The sequence below is a fragment of the Urocampus carinirostris genome, chromosome 6 (genome assembly GCF_059441175.1).
Source record: "Urocampus carinirostris isolate Australia breed hairy pipefish chromosome 6, RoL_Ucar_1.0, whole genome shotgun sequence".
Taxonomy (NCBI): Eukaryota; Metazoa; Chordata; class Actinopteri; order Syngnathiformes; family Syngnathidae; genus Urocampus; species Urocampus carinirostris.
In genome coordinates this window covers 1884910-1904583 of record NC_142354.1, presented here as the reverse complement: position 1 = coordinate 1904583, position 19674 = coordinate 1884910, and the positions used below count along the sequence as shown (strand labels likewise).

At 42.8% G+C, this 19674-nt stretch overlaps 1 protein-coding gene across 3 annotated transcripts in view; it reads left to right on the top strand.

Annotated features, from left to right (window-relative positions):
- Nucleotides 1-19674, top strand: part of tgm8 (transglutaminase 8) — an 85636-nt gene that overhangs the window by 33020 nt on the left and 32942 nt on the right. For all 3 annotated transcript variants that reach the window (XM_088337438.1, XM_088337437.1, XM_088337439.1), the window contains exons 2-8: nt 4283-4456; nt 6260-6508; nt 8314-8432; nt 9297-9425; nt 13028-13205; nt 13314-13449; nt 14322-14431. In XM_088337438.1, the coding sequence (XP_088193564.1) occupies nt 4300-4456; nt 6260-6508; nt 8314-8432; nt 9297-9425; nt 13028-13205; nt 13314-13449; nt 14322-14431 (1078 nt within the window). In that variant the 5' untranslated portion in view covers nt 4283-4299. The remainder of the gene's footprint in view (nt 1-4282; nt 4457-6259; nt 6509-8313; nt 8433-9296; nt 9426-13027; nt 13206-13313; nt 13450-14321; nt 14432-19674) is intronic.

Genomic DNA, 19674 nt, shown 5'->3' with positions numbered 1-19674 from the left:
TATAAATATACAAATACCGACGCCGCTGCACCTTTTATCCAGGTAAATTATCCTTTTTTCTTTTTCAAGCAGCCATGTCCCACAACAAACAGGATTCTCTGAGCACAGAATTCCTGTCGGACAAAAATCTCAACTCAGTCTATATATCTCATCCGTCCGAACTTGGGCCTGACTATAGACGGAAAATCCACGTGCACGACTTTTCAAAATTTAGCTCCCACGTCACAGGCTCCTGCCCTCCAACTAACCTCGACAAGCAAACTGAAATAAGGAGAGAAAAAACTTTCCTTACCTCAATTGCTCATTCGAGACAGTTCCACTGAAAAGTTTCCTCCCTTTTCTTTTTTATTTAATTAGTGCCAATTCACGTTGGGCGCCATTGAATGTTGGGGAAATTGCAGGTTCGATAATCGAGAGAAAAGTCTTCTCATATGTGGATAAGGAAAATGGACAGAAGCCAGCTTCGTAGGAGGGAGATACAACTTTATTGATGCGTCAATGAAGGTCTCATAGAAATCGGGACATGGCAATGTTTTTAAAGCTTCAATTGAGTACACCCCAAAAGGCGGTCCGGTATCACGTATCAAGTTCGGAATTTTGTTTTTCTCGTTCGTCTCCCTATAAGGAGACAAGGAGATGGCTCCTCCAAACAACCTGAGGTCAGTTTATACAGAGACTCCCGTTCCTTGCACTCAATCTTCAAGGAAACTTAATTGTCTGCCAAGAATTTCCCGAACTGAAGTCAACACGACCTTTTCTCACAACTGTAAGCAAGTCTTTGTAAATTTCTAAATGTATGCAAATCTATTCTACAAATGCAAGTGTATTTACCACAACACGGTGCGGTGCGTTCACGTGCAGTCAACACCTTGATATGTTTTTTGGTGAACCATTACTTTGTAGCTTTCGCTTTATGTTTTGGATCATTGTATTGTTGGAAGACAAATCCCCGTCCCAGTCTCAGGTCTTTTGCGGACTCCATCAGGTTTTCTTCCAGAATGGTCCTGTTTTTGGCTCCATCTATCTTCCCATCAATTTTAACCATCTTCCCTGTCCCTGCTGAAGAAAAGCAGGCCCAAACCATGATGCTGCCACCACCATGTTTGACTGTGGGGATGGTGTGTTGAGGGTGATGAGCTGTGCTGCTTTTACGCCAAACATATCATCTTGTATTGTTGCCAACAAGTTCGATTGTGGTCTCATCTGACCAGAGCCACTTTCTCCACATGTTTGGTGTGTCTCCCAGGTGGCTTGTGGCAAACTTTAAACAACACTTTTTATGGATCTCTTTAAGAAATGGCTTCCTTCTTGCCACTCTTCAATAAAGGCCAGATATTTTACGACTGATTGTTGTTCTATGGACAGATTCTCCCACCTCAGCTTTAGATCTCTGCAGTTCATCCAGAGTGATCATGGGCCTCTTGGCTGCATCTCTGATCAGTTTTCTCCTTGTATGAGCTGAAAGTTTAGGGGGACGGCCCGATCTTGGTAGATTTGCAGTGGTCTGATACTCCATCCATTTCAATATTATTGCTTGCACAGTGCTCATTTGGGATGTTTAAAGCTTGGAAAATCTATTTGTATCCAAATCCAGCTTTAAACTTCTCCACAACAGTATCTCGGACCTGCCTGGTGCGTTCTTCATGATGCTCTCTGCGCTTTAAACAGACCTCTGAGACTATCACAGTGCAGGTCCATTCATACAGAGGCTTGATTACACACAGGTGGATTCCATTTATCATCGTTAGTCATTTAAATTTACATTGAATCATTCAGGGATCCTCACTGAACCTCTGGACAGAGTTTGCTGCACTGAAAGTAAAGGGGTTGAAGAAGCAAAAGCCTACAGTTGGACCCGGAAATATTTGAACAAACACAATTTTCACAAGTTTACCTCAACATGCGACCACTTTGGAATTGAAATGAAATATCTTGACTAGAATTGAAGTTCAGACACTAATGTTTAATTCAAGTGGTTGGACACAGATTTAGAGGGTCTTAGGTAATCGGACAATTAAGCTTAATCTCAACAAAAAGGTCTGTTGCCAATATTTTGTTGCAAATCCTTTTGAGGCAATCACTGCCTGAAGTTTAGAACCCATTGCCAACACCAAACACTGGGTTTCCCCCTCCTTGATGTTTTGCCAGGCCTTTACAGCAGCAGGGCCTATGAGTTGTTGCTTGTTCGTTGGTCTTTCCACCTTAAGCCCTATCTTGAGCAAGTGCAATACATCTGAAAATTGACTTGGCCATTGCAGAACATTCAATTTATTTGCTCTAATAATCTCCTGGGTTGATCTTGCTGTATGCTTTGGGTCATCTGCACTGTGATGTGCTGTCCAATTAACTCTGAATCTGAACAGAAAGTAGATCCTGTATACTTCAGAATTCATCAAGCTACTTTTATCTGTTGTAATGTCATCAATGAACCCAAGTGACCCAGTGCCCTTGGAAGCCATGCATGCCCACACCCTAACACTGCCTCCACTGTGTTTCAGATTATTTGGTGTGCTTTGAATCATGTGCTGTCCCATCAGTACTGTAGACACTCGTTAATAGATTTTTCTTTACCATGGTGCGTATTCGGCAATTGTAAGCAGCTTTTGTCCTCTGTTGACTTCCAGGCCTTTTTGAATTGCCAACTTCACCAGTGCATTCTTTTTTGTCCCAGGAGCTTCTGCTTCATCTCCTCTGAGAGCTCCTTTGAATGCTTATTGTGATGTTACAACAACAGCTTCCATATGCAAAAGACAAACACCTACAGCTGACTACAGACCTTTTCACTACTTTATTGATGACAGGTTAACAAGAGAGGAGCCTTTGGAATCAATTACAGCAATCTTAATAAATCGTCTAATTCCTTTCGGTCCTTTGTAAAGGGGGTATAAAGAGTGTAAAGGATTAAAAGTCCTATACCCTTATTCCGATTTGGATGAGGAAATTCTTTCATGCATTTACCTACCTACCTGCCTTTCCACCTTTCCACCTACCCATTTAACAGCCATGGTGACATCACACACCCATGTCCCACACCAGTCAACACAGGATACCACTCACTTGTCCCACTCCCTACTCTTACACATGCTCTGCTGTTCACATAAAAACTCTTCAATGCTTCCAACAACTTTCCACCCACCCCATACATTACCATTACATGCCACAACGCCTCTCTATCGACCCTGTCATACGCCTTTTACAAATCCATGAAAGCCAAACAGACATCCTTGCCTTCTGCAAAATATTTCTCACACACCTGTCGTACTGCAAAAACCTGATCTACACATCCTCTTCCTATCCTGAAACCACTCTGCTCCTCCATCACCACCTCATCCGTTCTTCCTACAGCTTGACCGGTAAGGACAACAAACTAATACCTCTCGAATTGCTACATTGATACTTATCACCTTTACCCTTATACAATGGCACCACACATGCACTACACCAATCAACAGGAACCACACCACTTAAAAAGCATACATTCAACAAGCGTACTCACCAGTCAATCATAGCTGTGCCACTTTTCTTTAAGCATTCAGCAGTACAACCATCAAACCCAGGCGCCTTCCCCCCCTTCATTTCTTTCACTGCCTCTTGTACCTCCCATGTTTCCACAGGCTTTACATTTAAATCACCCAGCACGGGCATTCTCCCCATACCACCGATCGCCTCGACCCTCACTTCTCTCTCATCCTCCACATTCAACAACTCCTCAAAATTCTCTGCCCATCTTGTCCTGACTGCACGACCGCAAACCAGCAATCTGCCGTCCTTATCTATTACTTTCTCTTCCTTTCCAGACTCGCTTTTTCTTACTCCTTTCACTTCTTTCCAGAACACTTTTCTCCTTTCCTCAAAGTTCATTCCTATCTTTTGACAACATTCATCATTTGCTTTCCTTTTCGTTGCTTCCACTACCGTTTTTACCAACCTTTTCTTCACTTTATACCTTTCATATGCATCACCACTCTTATCTTGGAACCACTTCTCAAAGGCACGTCTCTTCTCTGTCACAGCCTCTGAGACCTCATCATTCCACCATTCACTTCCTTTCCTAATACCTTGACCAACTTTTCTTATTCCACACACTTCTTTCGCACTCCTCAACACTGCCTCTTTAAACCACTTCTATTCAATTTCTACACTAATTGCACCTAAAAACCCCATTTCAATTACATTATTGTATTCCTGAATGTGTCTTTGTAAACGTCTATAATAACAACTTGTGTCACTGTCCAAATATTTTCAGGCCTAACTGTATTTTTGTGGCTATTTTGCACCTCAGTGTTCAAGGACGTGGATATGCACGTCAAGCGCAACCATTTCGACCATCGCACCAGTGAGCTTCCGGAAGATAAGTTAACTGTCCGTAGGGGACAGGCTTTTAGGCTTACTTTGACCTTGGATAAGCCTTTCAAGCAGAGCCTGGATTCCCTCATTCTTTATGTCTCAACCGGTGGTAAGTGCTTGTTCTTTGGTTGGCCTTCTCTAGCTAAAAGTTAAAATTGGTGACAAATGGCATCATGAATAAAATTTCAATGTCTACAACATATTGATAAAGATAGCATTATTTTCTATTACATTGTAGCAGAGGTAGGCAACCCGGTCTTAGAGGGCCACATGTACTGCATGTTTTTGGAAGTTTCTCTTCTTCAACTCTGGTGATACAAATTAGCAGCTCCAGCAGGTTAACAATTCAGATGGAGGAGAAGAAGGTTAATCCAAAGAAAAATTGAAACACAATTTCAATCTTTTTTTTAATTCAAAGGATACCAATATTATGACTTCACAACTGTAAGTTTACTCTAACCTAACCCATGACACCTCACCCCAAGCCCAACCCTAACTTTCTGTTTAAGTAGTCAGTCAATCTTAAAATCCTAAATTAAGGAACTAACACGCCAAGTCAAGTCATGTTTATTTGTACAGCCTTTAATCACAATGAGTCTCAAAGGGCTGCACAGACCACAGATTATTGCAAACCACAGACTATTACTACACCATCCCCTGGTCTAAAACCGTCACGAGGGCAAGGTAAAGCTTAAAAACCTCAACATGAGCAAAATGAAGAAACCTTGAGAAGAGACTGCACATGTAGTAATCCCCCTTCCAAGATGACCAGGCTGCAATGGATGTTGCAATAACAAATAATACCCAGATATTGTCAATATAAAATATTGGTTATTCATATGCTATAGAATAGAAGTGTGTTTTAAGCTTAGATTGTAACATTTCCACTGAGGTTGCAGATCAAATCTCAGGGGAAGAGCATTCCACAGCACCGGGGCCCGAATGGAGAACGCTCTCGAACCTGCAGATCTCTTCTTGGCTCTTGGAATTAAATCTGAAAGATATGATGGAGCAAGTCCATGCGTGATTTTGTATACTACCAACAGAACCTTAAAATTCAATCTTAAGCTAACAGGGAGCCAATGCAGGTTAGCTAAAACAGGGGTAACGTGATTAAACTTCCTTGTCTTAGATAAAAGCCTTACTGCACTATTTTGTACCAGCTGAAGGGAAACTAATAAAAAGATGAATAAAATGATTTAATATATGAATAGCTTATCATTCAATTATTGAGAAATAATGATCGATACTTGAATATATATATATATATATATATATATATATATATATATATATATATATATATTTGTCCATAAAGCTGATGAACTTAAATTTATTTATTTGAATTTATAAAATATCAAGTTATCATGTTATAACTATGTTGTTACTATTTAATTACCAGGTTAATCATTAAAAATAGGGTAGGGCTCAGTCAACCAATAAATAATAGAAATTCGCAATGACCCAGCTCTGGTAAGCTGTTTTCAGAACAGGGGTCAGCCTGATGCCCACGGGCCCCTTGTTGGACACCTCTGGTCTAGGTAAACAAAGGAAAAACAACCTGGCCTGTCGTGACCTTGATATGGAGCTTTATGATAAATCTGATCCTTGTTGGCTTGCTAGTCAGGGTAGCTCTCTGCTCCAATCTCAGATCCGATCCAATAGTCCAAGGAATCGAGTGGGAAAAAAAAACAGCCTTGGAAAAAGGCTAACAAAGGAAATATATTCAGTCGACATGCTTGCTAACGCGCTGATAATTTTTATCACCGCAGTTAAAAAAGAGAAACCTCTCAAAAATATGCGGGACTTGCAGCTCCCAAAGACTGGGTTGGCCACCTTGGTGTTATAGTATGAAGTAGGTGATCTACGGACTCTAGCTAAATCCTTGCAAATATGACACTCATTTTGACAGGAAGTCATGCTTCTGAAATGAAAGGCACCTCATGTCGCTTCGGCATCCCGAACGTGACAGGAAATCAGCCTTTGGCTAAAGCTGCGTGGACAGCCAGCTTGGACGCCAGTTCACCGGCCGACACCCTGGCATTGTTCATCACACCGCCGGCGGATGCACCCATCGGCAGATATCATCTAAAGGCCACCTTGTGGGGAGAGGAAAAAGCAATTTCCACATTTGCGGTCCTCTTTAATCCTTGGTTTTCTGGTATGTTTCAATGCCAATCACCAGCTGTTGACTCATTTAACAATCTCCTTACCTGATTTGTAATTTACAGTCATCCCCTGGTTATTCGCGTGAACCCAAACCCCCAGGAAAACGTGAAAATCCTTCAGAAAAGCCCCCAAGGGTCAAACTTACCTCGTGATGACGTCCTTAGAGTATGCGACTGTAGCAAAGTAACCACTATAGATCTACAACTAAAAATACAGAATACAGAATGCTCTCTACTGTCATTATAAAAAAGTACATCAAAATTGTAAAAAAATGATTTAGAGAGTGCCTGGCTAGCTGCACGCTAGCATCAGCTATCCTCAGATTGAGCCAGGTTTCCGCGATGGTTAAAATACAATTTTCCCGAATGTAGTGGTTCCCACGAGTTGTAGCTCCAGGTCATTCGTTTCATGGGTACAAGATCTAGCGTTGATGAGATACAGGCTTAGCAGTGAGAGTTGTTACGTAGCCGTTAGCATTTGACCAGATCTGTGGCACCGCTATTGCTTTATCTCCGCCTCAATCTCTTCTCGAACCCAATAATAATCTACAGAGCACCTACAGGTTATCACCATTTCTTTGAGTTCTTCTGAGTTTCTTCAGAGTCAGATTTAATTAATTTATTTATTTTAAATGTAACCAGCTACTAGCTGTTGCAGTTTGTTTTGGTTGACACATTGACTTGTGCTGTTTGACTGACAGCATAGACCAGCCTATCAAAGTCATGTATACAGACAGTTAGGCCCACCCAAGACACACTAGCACAAGCTGCCCTACGATAGTATTTGCTGTCCGCTGCAGAGCACAATGCATTATACATTAAAATCAATGACATTAAAGACAATTCAATTCAAAATCCACGAAGCAGTGGACCAGAGATAACCAAATTGGGAAGTAGTAAGGCTTCCCTGTACCTAGCTACCTGCTACACATGGGTACTGAAAACTGTCCTCATATTGGAAAGTAGCAATGTGTTGCTGACATTGTTGGGAATAACATTATAAATAACGGTGTTATTTTTTTCAATAATGGGGTACTCAAACTATTTTTTTCAGCCGTTACAATGCCATTACTGACGGTCAAAAGCAGTGGGGGCTGCACAGAGGAAGAAAAAACGGTTGCCTTTTTTTCTTATATTGTCCCGTATTTATTCGTCTATACACACCGATTTAATTTAAATAAAAAATACCTTAAGTCCGGGGTCACATTATACTTGAGGTTTTAAGGTAGTATATTACTGTATTTCAGCAATGATTGATCAGTCCACAAATACGTGACCACATTTGCTCCGCATTGGATGCAATGGGAATTGAACCCAGAACCCGGTGTAGTGCCGAATCTCAGCCTGTTTTGGCTGAACTGTGTCCCATAATGCTCTATCATAAAGTTTTACAATGTGCCCCTGTGAGTAGAAATAGTGTGATGATGACAAAATCAAATGCATTTTCCAATGTCATCTATATTCCTAGTTGTCTAAGGTGTATTATGGTTATTCTGATCAATATTGCCATGAGACTGGAGAAAAAATCTGCACAAAGCAGATTTACCCCTTTTCTCGGGAACTTTGATTTATGCTGCTTTATTGTTAAACCATATTAGTGCATATTATTAACACTTTTAACACTTTATACTTTTTTTTCACGACCCTGATTTCTTTTGGTGCCGTCCTCGGCACTTGATGCCCTACGCAGTGTGCGCTCTGTGCGTTTGCGGTGCTATTATAACTCTTATCAATTGTTGACAAAACTCTGTTCATGGTTTTATATCTTGTTGAGATTATTTTTTGTTAATCCATGTAGGAGATGCCGTGTTCCTAGCAGATGAGCAGGAGAGACAAGAATACGTTCTGAACGAACAAGGAGTCATCTACAGAGGAAGTTCCGATTACATATCATCTCTCAACTGGGACTTTGGACAAGTACGTAAGAAAACGCACAAAACCACACAAACCCACATCTACAGAACCATTTAGGAGAACCAATATAGAGGCCAGCTGTGATTAAATTGTGTGTCTTTTTTAAACCCAGACCATCAAATGAGTCCGTACATCCGTCGTATGTAGCTGATTTCTGTGGCTGGGCAAACCTTTCGCATTGATGGAATATTCATGTAATGTTCCAGTGTTATTGGTCGCATTTTAAGTATATAGCTGTACAATAATGTAAATACACAGACGGTCAAAAGCAGTACACATTACTGGACTTCAGAGGAAAGATCTTAAGCCCAACCTGAATTTCGGGCCTAAAAGGCCAATCATTATATTCGGTCTTTTTTTTATTGTCCACCCGTCAATGTTTTTCTTTGTCTCTGTGCCTCTCTTAAAGTGCCAGATAGATTCTTATGGAAGAAGTGCTTCCGTGGTTAATGGCCCAATTGTCAACCCGCCAAAATGTAGCGTCAACTCTCTCAATGAAAATTGTCGGTTAATAGAACCTCTGCAGACACAGAAATCTAAAAGATGCAAATGTTTATACAGTCTTGTTAAACTTTGATTTTGCTACAAAAGACGGGCTTTGATTTTTTTATCATATATCACCTCTCCTCCTCCCGAGTCCTCACCAATACTATATGAAATTTTGGGTTTGCTTCAGAGTTGGTCTTGTGAATCAGATTAATTTGTTGGGATTAACACTCGCAAGCCTGGGTCGGTCGGCGCTGGATTTTTTGGGGCCCTTTCCTAACTCTGGTTGGCTTTTGTGCTTGACACCATAAAATGGCCGCTAGTAACTTCTCTTCTTGAGAAGTTATCCAGTCCTAATTCATCTCTTTTTTTTCTCTGTAGTTTGAGAACGACATGGTCGATATTTGCCTCCATATCCTAGACAAGAATCTGAACTACAAAGAAGACCCAAGCAGTGATCTGGCCTCACGCAGGGACCCGGTCTACGTGGGCCGCGTGCTCAGTGCCATGGTAGGTGTCAGATGGGTAGAATTAGCTGGATGAGGACCGGTAAGCAGTTTCTCAAACTTTTTCAGCCTAGGCACACTCTTTAAATCAAAAAATATCAAGACGTAGGAGTTGTCACCTCACTGTGGTGTAGAGGTTTGTGTGTCCCAATGATGTTTTCTTGGGACTTCAAGCCCCTTGTAGCCTCATTCATGACAAATATGTCCTAGTTGAGGGTTAGGGATGGCAAACTTTTTGTGATTTGGCCTTCACCCACGGGGTCTGGCCAGGCTCAGCGTAAAGTGGCGCCATGGATCCCCCTTTCCACCCTATAGGAGGGGCCCAATGAGTCTAGTGTGTAAAGGTCCAGGCGGCAGCCAAAGGAAAGGACCTTAATTAATGGATTCCAGCCTAGAGGATCTGTCACCTCTCTGGCAGTATAAGAGCCCCGACAGGGTTTGTACGAGTGCTTAAAATCCTTGAAAATGCTTGAATTTCAATGTTATGTTTTCAAGGTCAGGAAAATGCTTGAACTTTGGGTGAAGTGCTTGAATATGCTTGAAATTATTTCAATTGTCTTGTAATAACATCAGCCCGGCGCCCGGGGCGTGCATCTTTTACGTCGGGCGTACAACTTACAAAATGTCTCCGCTCGAGTGGCCAACAACTTTTTTTCGAAGAAAAAAAAAATCTTTTGGGGTTTTTTTTTTCAAATCAAATGTTTGCCTTACTCCGTTTTGAAATATTTGTTCGGTTTGGAAATTTCGGAATTTTGGTTTGTTTGGCAAAATGCATACTCGGCAGCCAATCAGATGCCTGCATCGAATAACTTCGTGCTTCCGGACTGTCCCGAGCGTAATAAGGTCGTGCATTTGCATATCATTTTCCAAAGTAGACGCAACGCACAGAGAACACAAGAAAAATGGAGAAGTGGTTAGGAATCAAGTCAAAATCTCAGCCTCAGAAGAAAGATTCAAAAGAAGCTAACAAAATTTATGACGCTACAAAACGTAAACGTACATTAAAAGCATCATGGAAGAGGAGTTTGCGTGTTATACAAATAACGTTAACACAAACATTGGATGAATGAAGATGATTAAATACAGGTACATACTGATAGCAGATAGAAAACAGCGATGTCATATGCATGCAATGAATTAATTTTAAAGTGTTGTTCTCTTATATATTCTGATTATTGTTTTTTTTTTTGTTTTTTTGCGATTAGTCTTCTTTGTGAAAATTGAGGCAGGCAACTTTATGGCTGGGCAGGCAACTTTTCAGAGTTGTCCGCCCGCGTGTCCGGTAACTTTTTGTCATGAGTTTCAGACACTGTTCCTAGCATTCTGACTTGATGGACCACACTTTAAAATGAAGAAAAATAAAAAGTTAAGTGCATAAAAATGATGTTGATGGTGGCTCCAGTCCTCATTATCGAGTTGTCATGTGAAGAGTTAAAATTTGTCAAACAAAAGTCAAAAGATCAGCAGTCTCTAAGCTTGGGAGATTGAATCCATTCTGCTTTGGACCAATCAATATCACTAAAATGAGTCTTTTTTTTCGTCTTATCTCCAATATTACCCAACACCTATAGAGCCCTTTCTGTGTTTGTAAACAAGTGTGATGTAGCCAAGCCGCATTGTTGAAACCTAATGGCAGAATTTATGACAGTTTATAGCAGCCCGTTGACACAAAAATCTTGTAGATCACATATAGGAACAGTGCAAAATATTTTTTGCTAGCAACAAGATAGTAATTTTATTTATTTTATTTTATGTTCCGCTGGTTCGAGAGCGTTCTCCATCCGGGCACCGGTGTTGTGGAATGCTCTTCCCCCTGAGATCCGATCTGCAACCTCGGTGGAAATGTTTAAATCTAGGCTTAAAACTCACTTCTACTCTATAGCATACGAGTAACCTAAACTTCTTATATGTAATAACTTGTGAAGCCCTTAGAGACTAATTGTGATTAAGGGCTATACAAATAAAAATGACTTGACTTGACATGACTTTTACACATCAAAGCCAACAACAAAAAATCGGCGCAGGATTTCTTACTTTGAAAGTACTGGAAAAATTGAAAAGAATGCCTTTGAAATGCTTGAAAAGTGCTTGAATTTGGCCATGAAAAAGGTGTACGAACCCTGCCCACACTAGTGTGTGACATTGTAGCACCCGTGTCTTAGGAGAAGAAATCAGTGCACCATTAGCACCGTGTATAATGGAGACAGGGCGCTATTGACCTCGACCCGGGATGCTGTGAAACAGTAGGGTAAAGACTTCCTCAATTCGACCGACACTTCTTCCTTTGAAAAAACATTGTCTGGCAACTCCAAGGTGGGCTCTCCCATCTGTGGTGTTGAAGTCACTGATGTTGTGGGGCTGTCGTCATTGACACCCCTTGCAACATTGTGTGGACATCCCGAACATTACATCTGGATTGGCAGGCCGTGGTGGTGGTCTTCTGTTTTCAGTACCGGGACCGGAGTGTGAACCAGTTAGTGTAATCACATTTCTCAGCCTCTTTAGTAAGGTATATTCAGGGGTACTGAAGAGGAAGGTCCATCATTAAATCGGAATTTGGATTCAGGAGGAGCAGTGTGGTTTTTATCCTGGACGTGGAACAGTGGACCACACTTTGTAGGGTCCTCAACCTCGCATAGAAGTTTGCCCATCTAGTCTACATGTGTTTTGTCCGTATTGCCAGAAGTAAATGAGATTTGTTTCTAGTGAGGGTTGGACTCCACCAAGTCTAGCCTTTTTTCGGTGATTCTGTACATACCTTTTATGGACAGAATTTCTAAGCGGAGCCAAGGCGTAGAACGGGTCCGGTTAGGGGGCCTCAGAATTTCATCCCTGCTTTTTGCAAATGATGTGGCTTCCTCCAAACAACAAAATCTTCAAATCCTACTGGAGCAGTTTGCAACTGAGTATGAAGTGGCTTGGATGAAGATCAGCACCTTGAGGTTGAAGACCATGGTTATCAGTTGGCATGCCCTTTTCAGGTCAATGATTAGATCATGCCCCAAGTAGCGGAGTTAAAGTGTCTCCTGGCCAAGACACTGAGAAAATATTGGGAATGCCTCAGGATGAAGTGCTTGGAGAGTGAGATGTCTGGGTTCCCCTGCTAAGGCTGCTGCCCCCTCAATCCTAGCCCAGATAAACGGAAAAGGATGAATGGATTGATGGATGGATTAAAAATGTAAAGGCACATCTCTCTTAAAAAAATGTAAAAAAAAAATCGTGAAAACAGGCTATAATGTAACCTAAATTGACTATAAAAAAATAGTATAAAGTTGTTTTTATTATTTGTGGCTGGTGACGCAATGCAGGTTAATAGTTTTGTGAGATAATTTTGAGTTAATTTCTAGGTCTGGTCTGGGTCTTGGTCTTGTCCTGTCTTGTCAGATCTTGTCTTGTCTTAGTCTGGATCTGGGTCTGGTCTTGGCCTTGTCTTTCGTTTTTGCAAATAATTATTAATTTGTTGTCACCAATTAAACGAAATTGTACCATTTCATGTGGAACATTAAACAAATTCTTACGGTACACTAGAGTCCAGCACCAAGCTGGTTGAGAAACACTGCTATAGAGAACAACTGGATATGTTGACATGGGAGTTCTTGCGGGCAGGTAAACAGTCCGGATGATCGCGGGATCTTGATGGGCAACTGGTCGAGTTCTTTCCCCGGAGGTTTTTCGCCCTCGCACTGGAGTGGTAGTCATGACATCCTCGCCATGTGGAAGGAGAACAACTTCCAGACCGTCAAGTACGGCCAGTGCTGGGTCTTTGCTGGTGTCCTGTGTTCAGGTAATGTCCCTCAATAGGCCTTTTTTGGTAGCTTCTTGAATCTCATCTGGTCTTTTTGTCAAACATATTGTCTGTATCTGAGATTTTTGTGTTAAATTTTTCCTTCAGTCATGCGTCTGTTGGGCATTCCCACCCGCGTGGTCTCAAACTTTGTGTCCGCCCATGATACAGACGGCAACCTCACCGTTGACATCTATCACCCTGACGAAGGAGCGGAACACAAAGAGACCACAGACAGTATCTGGTGAGTGAAAAGATGTTTTTGTTTAAAGTCTGTAGTCAAGTCAAATGTTAAGTCCACAAAGTCTCTGTCCAAATCTAGTCTAACCTCAAACAAAAATTAAGAGCAATCAAATAACAACATTTTCATGATGCTCAGCTGGTGTGAAAACTCATTCCAGCCCAGGGGCCTCACGGTTTCTAGACAACTCTCACAGGGGCCAGACAGGTGAATTAATGTCATAAAAAGGGTGCCCTAGCCATAAGGCTGGGGATCTTTTGGAGGCTCACGGTTAAATTACGATGATTCAAGGGTTCAAGATTTGATTATTAAATGATTATTGAGGTTTTTTTCCTCAATAAGTTTTTCTTTTCACTAGGATTTCATCTCTTGTAGCGATTGATCAAATGTGCATTTGTAAAACAAAACAAGCAAAACAACAATTGAATTAGTTTCCACTACAGATTTTAACTCTGGGAAAGTCATGCATACTGGAAAGTGACAGAAATAGCACACAAACACTTATTTAAGTGCAAATGATTTATTACAGTAATTATAAGTCTTTTTCAGATTTTTTTCAATAAAAATGTTTGACTAAATCTAGGAACTTTGCTGTGAGATTTCATATCTATTATAGAAAGAAGCTAAAGCTTTTTTATACTTCTACAAAGGCGCCAACCAATAATTCCCAATCACTGGGGATAAAAGGCCTTGTTGCATACAATGTTTAACTACGTTGTTATCAATGAGAAAAAAGGCAATTCAATTCAACAATTTTTTGGGGGGTCATTAGAATTACCACATGCACTTTGAGTAACTTGAGAGAATGTTCCGGAAATACACAGCACAACAGAGAAATGATTGCACGTGTTTCAATCATGTTTGTTCTCTATCAGGAACTATCACGTGTGGGTTGAGGGATGGATGAAGCGTCCAGACCTGAAGGCTAACGGCAAATATGATGGTTGGCAGATTTTGGATGCCACCCCGCAGGAGACCAGTGACGGTAAGTGTCATCATCTTTGTTAATATCAAACTGCATTCCAGAAAAGAGGGAAGTGGGAGATCTCAAACCTCCCACCAAGAAAATATAATTAAAATGACACTTGATGTGGGAGGTTCTAGTCGTAAAATCACAGAAAGGATACCTCGACTAATTGAGTACGTCAATCTGACTTCAATGGTAAAACACGATTTACATGATTACAGTGTGCGCTATTGAGCCGATGTTTTCCTCCACTATTTGAGCGCTTGCGACAAGGCAGGTTTGGTGGAGGTCCAATTGTCTTTTAGTGAGGAAAGTAAAGAACAACTTTTTGCGATCACATACCTGTCAACCTCCACGGCTCCATGCCCTTACAAAATGTTGTATTTTCCCTTACAAAATACAAGATAATCTTACACCATATTTTTTTTAAACGTGTTTATTTATGTAGTTTAACATGTTATATTGTACATGTGTTTCGTTATATCATTTATATTGTTTATTAACATTTTGTTGTGGGATACTGAGTTGCTCGACATGAATAATGTTTATGATAAAAAAAGTTCAAAAATTAAGTAGCTTGGACGTTCACTGTAGAATGAAAAAATACATGCAAATATAATTAAGTAGAATAATACATTTTCTTATTCAAATCATTAATTCATTTTCTGCATTAAATTATTGTTGGTAATATACTGATTAAAGGGATAACCACAAACTCGTTTGACTTGATTGATTTGCCGTTTTGTCATAGTTGGTGTATACTGGATGGTACCCATAATTGACAAATTTGCGTTTTTCCGTACAGATTTTCTTTTGCATCGTACACGTCTTAAAATGCATAATAAACGTACTTTGTACGGCAAAAACGTACAGGTTGACAGGTATGCGATCAGCCATCTTTACTGTATACATTCGCTTGGATCGCTTTGAGGTTGGATCCGGTACCCTCCGAGTAGGAGAAAGCCGACTTCCCACTTTTCCGGAATGCAGCATCATTGTCACCTTTCAACACCTGGTTAACTCAATTTTACCTCTTTTAGCTTTTTAACACATAATGGAGAACAGTAATGGGGCATGCTTTTTCGTGAGTGCACTGACTTTAGTGACTGCTGTTGTAGAGCAAAGCAGGCGTCGGGAGAAGTGCCAAACGGTACACACTCTGTATATGCGCTGTTGAACGATTGTCGTTTTCTTCACTTGTCTTTCTCATGTTTGTTCATTTTAAGATAATGTGAATGTTGGTAGAATCAGAGGCTGCTCAAAAAACAACAATTGGCAGAATACTCTGAACACCATTGTGATGTAAACAAACGCTACATTCTGGCAATAGTGTGCAAGGGACAGTTGATGTAAGGTTTTTATACCTTTTCTGAGGCATTGCAAAATCTCTGTTGGGTTGTTTTTCATTTTTCTATTAATATCCTGTGATCAGCCATTTTTACAGCTCAGTTTTTTTCAATCGTTTATTAATATCTTGCTGTCACCCAATTCGACAGCTCGCCCCGGTGCCGCTCTTGCGGTTAGCATGAAAAAATAAATATATATGGTTGAAGTTAATACACTTTTTTCTCAAGTGCATGACATATTTTTTAACCAGTGTGATGCAACCTTGTCTGGTGTCTCATGGAAAATGTTTAATTTTAATCATACCATTGGGTAGTGCTGCAAATTTGAGACCCCTGATCTAAATAATTCTTTGGGCATTATTCTGCCAAAATCATGGTAGGTAGTTTGCTGAAAAAGCCGAACATGCAAAATTCTCATATCAAAAGGGTTCTTATGTCCTCAAGTCATACGACGTAACAACGCCCCTCCTTCAGTGCGACTCCTGTGCTAACTGGGCGCACAGATTCTGCACTAAGGTCAGCCGGTACAACAAATCCCCGCACTGGACTAGCTCCAACTGCCTCAACCCAGTGATCTCTTTCACCCAGCAATCGTCAACTGCTATCCCCCCAACCCCCTCCAGCTCTCAACCCCGCCAACCAAGCGCCAACCCCCCAACAAATAGCGCCATCACCCAACACCCAACTGCCCCTAACAAGAACTGTCCCGTATGTAAGAACCAACTTCCCATCCCCTGTGCCCTCTTCTGCTGCACGTGTAGTAGAGGATTCCACGCTCGATGTGCTCCCGAATCAAAGTCTGCAGTTGACGTCATTAGGGGTGCTAACTCTTGGATATGTCCAACTTGCTCCAAACCACAAATGCCATCAGCGGGCGCACGGTGTGAAGATAGAAAGGTGCAACTTCCCCCCCAATCCCAATCCCACCTCACCATCCTGCAGTGGAACTGTGACTCCCTTGCGACAAAGATCACAGAACTAAGGGCCCTAACAAAAAGACTCCGCTGCGATTTCCTGCTACTACAAGAAACAAAACTTGGCTGTGAGGATCCCACCCCATTCCTCCCGGGCTATGATGCCATCCGCCTTGACCACCCCTTCAGTGGAACCAAAAACCACAGAGGAGGTGGCCTCCTTATGTACATTCTCCATGGTATCCCATATTCTGTAGCCCCACCAGCCAACTCCGGTCCTGCTGAAATGCAACAAATCCTCATACCCACTGCAAGGAGGTCCCAACTCTCCCTTACCAATATTTATGTCCCCCCTGCCTCATCCTCTTACACGGGCCCACCGAACAGCCACGCGGCGTGGCTACCTTGTCTACCCACGGTCTGGGGCCTAATATGCGGAGACTTCAACGCCCACCATCTTTCCTGGGACGACCTTGTACAAGCCGATACCAGAGGGCAAGCCATCTACAACTGACTGGAAGACAAAGATCAGTATTTCCTGAATGATGGCTCCCCAACACGCTACTCCCATCACCTGGAAATAAGTAATCTAAGCGCCCCAGACTTAACAATCGCGGATCCGCTCACCGCAGAATCCTGCAGCTGGACCCCCCTCGTCGAGCTCTCCTCTGACCACCTGCCGCTCCTCGTTAAATGGAAAGAGAAGTTCAAAACCGAGCCGGAAAGGCGCCGAGTCACACCTAACTTCAAGAAACGGGATTGGGGGAAGTACAACGGAGCTATTCTTCATGACCTTCCCAACATTGGTCTCTCTGCGCCCCCAAAAGACTTCCTCAACGCATTCACCGACCTCCTCAAAAATGCAGCGGAAGAAGCTTTCCCCAAAAAAGTCTTCCGCCCAAACAACATTCCTTGGATGAATGGGGAATTAAAACAGCTCATCAAGGAAAGGAATCGGCTAAGACACAACCTGGATGCGGCTATCAGAAAGACCTACCTGCAGAAATGCAGAGAAGTAGCAGAGAAAATTTTGAGGCTAAACGCACTGCTTGGCATCTCCACCTCCAAAAGATTTCGGTGACCAAGGACTCCAAACAAGCTTGGGCCGTGGTGAAGTCACTATCCAGTCTCCCATCACAACAAACCAATGAATCGCTCAAGTATAACAACCGTAAATATGCCTCAGACAAGGCCAAGGCGACGGCTTTCGTCATCGAATACGCAAGAGCGAGTGGCCGCAAGAGTGAAAAGTCGAGTAGGAGGACCGTACGAGGGCTTCAAAGAGATGCGCGTGGACTACAGGGTTCCCCTCGGCAATGGCTCGAGTGCCCATTTACTCTTGATGAGCTACGCCGTGCACTCCACCAACTCAAACCAGGAAAAGCTGCTGGCCCGGATGAAATTGCCCCTGAGATGCTAAAATATCTGCCCCCAGCTGCACTCCCCATCCTTCTCCAACTTATCAACACCAGCTGGACCAACCAGTGGTGCCCCCAGTCTTGACGCACAGCGGAGATCATCCCGTACCACAAAAAAGGCAAAGACCCTCAACTCATCGGGAGTTACCGTCCAATCGCCCTCACTTCAACAATCAGCAAAACTATGGATCGACTCATCGTGAACCGCCTGTCAAAATGGCTTGAGGATCATGGGATTCTGAGCTCATGGCAGGCAGGCTTCCGGAAAGGCCGCTGCACCACTGACCAATACCTCAGATTGTCTCAATTCATCATGGATGGGTTCCAGTCAAAACAACGTCTGCGCTCTATTGCTGCCTTCTTCGATTTCAGCAAGGCGTATGACCAAGTGTGGCGTGCCAATCTCCTCCAAAAGATGCTGAACATTGGCGTACCTCTCCGGTTTGTTGAGTGGACTAAGGCCTGGTTCACCAATCGTACGGCACGTGTGAGGGTTAATGGGACGCTGCCGGACGTTCAGGCCTCCCCCAAGGCTCTGTTTTATCTCCAGTCCTCTTTACCATCTACATCAACGACCTTCTAGATTCTTTCGAATCCTCCACCCTCGTCTCCGGCTATGCTGATGACTTGGCTCTGGTCTGTAGCGGCCGTAATAAAGAAGAAGTGGCGGTGATACTAGAGGCAGAGGCGGCCAAAGTCAACCAATAGGCCACTATCAATCATCTCACCCTCAACACGGTGAAGTCAGAATTCGCCTTCTTTTCCATGGACGCTGTGGAATCCTCTTGGTGCCCAAACATCACTGTAGGGGGTTCGAGACTCAAGATGAATCCTACTCCTACTTTCCTGGGGGTTCGATACGATCGCCGACTGACCTTCAATGAGCATGTCCGGCACTTGAGCCAAGTCATGAAGCAACGATCCAATCTCCTGCGACAACTGACCGGCACGTCTTGGGGATGGCGGCCCTTGGAGATGCGGACGATCTACATTGCCACCGTCAGATCGCTCGCTGAATATGCAGCTCCTGCCTGGGCGCCCTGGGCCTCCAACACCAATATCCAGAAACTGGAGAGGGCACAATCGGACGCGGCTCGAGCAATTACGGGCCAACTTCTATCTACTCCCATCGACGCTGTCCTCCATAAAGCTCAGCTCCCACCGCTCTCCTCCCAACTTCAGCTTGCCAGCCTTAGGAAAGCTGATGAATGGCTCCACCTCCCTCCCAATGATCACAGGAGAGTACTCCTCCAAAAGCACGGTCCTAAACGCCTCAAGAGAGAGGACTGGCGTAATTCCACAACCCCCATTTTATCCTCTCTCAACCTCACGCCAGTGGACTCGGAGTCTGTACATGACCCTAATATTCCGTGGCCTCTGGCGCCCCCACCACCCATCCATTTCACCCCCGTCCCAAAGTCCGCATCCCCTGTCCAACAACTTGCCACTGCAGAGGAAACACTTGCGGATCTGGGCCCAACCGACTTGTATATTTTCACCGATGGTTCCACCCTCAACGGTACGGAGAATGGAGGAGCCGGAGTGGTCATCTTTAAAGGCAACACACTAATCCGCTCCTGGCA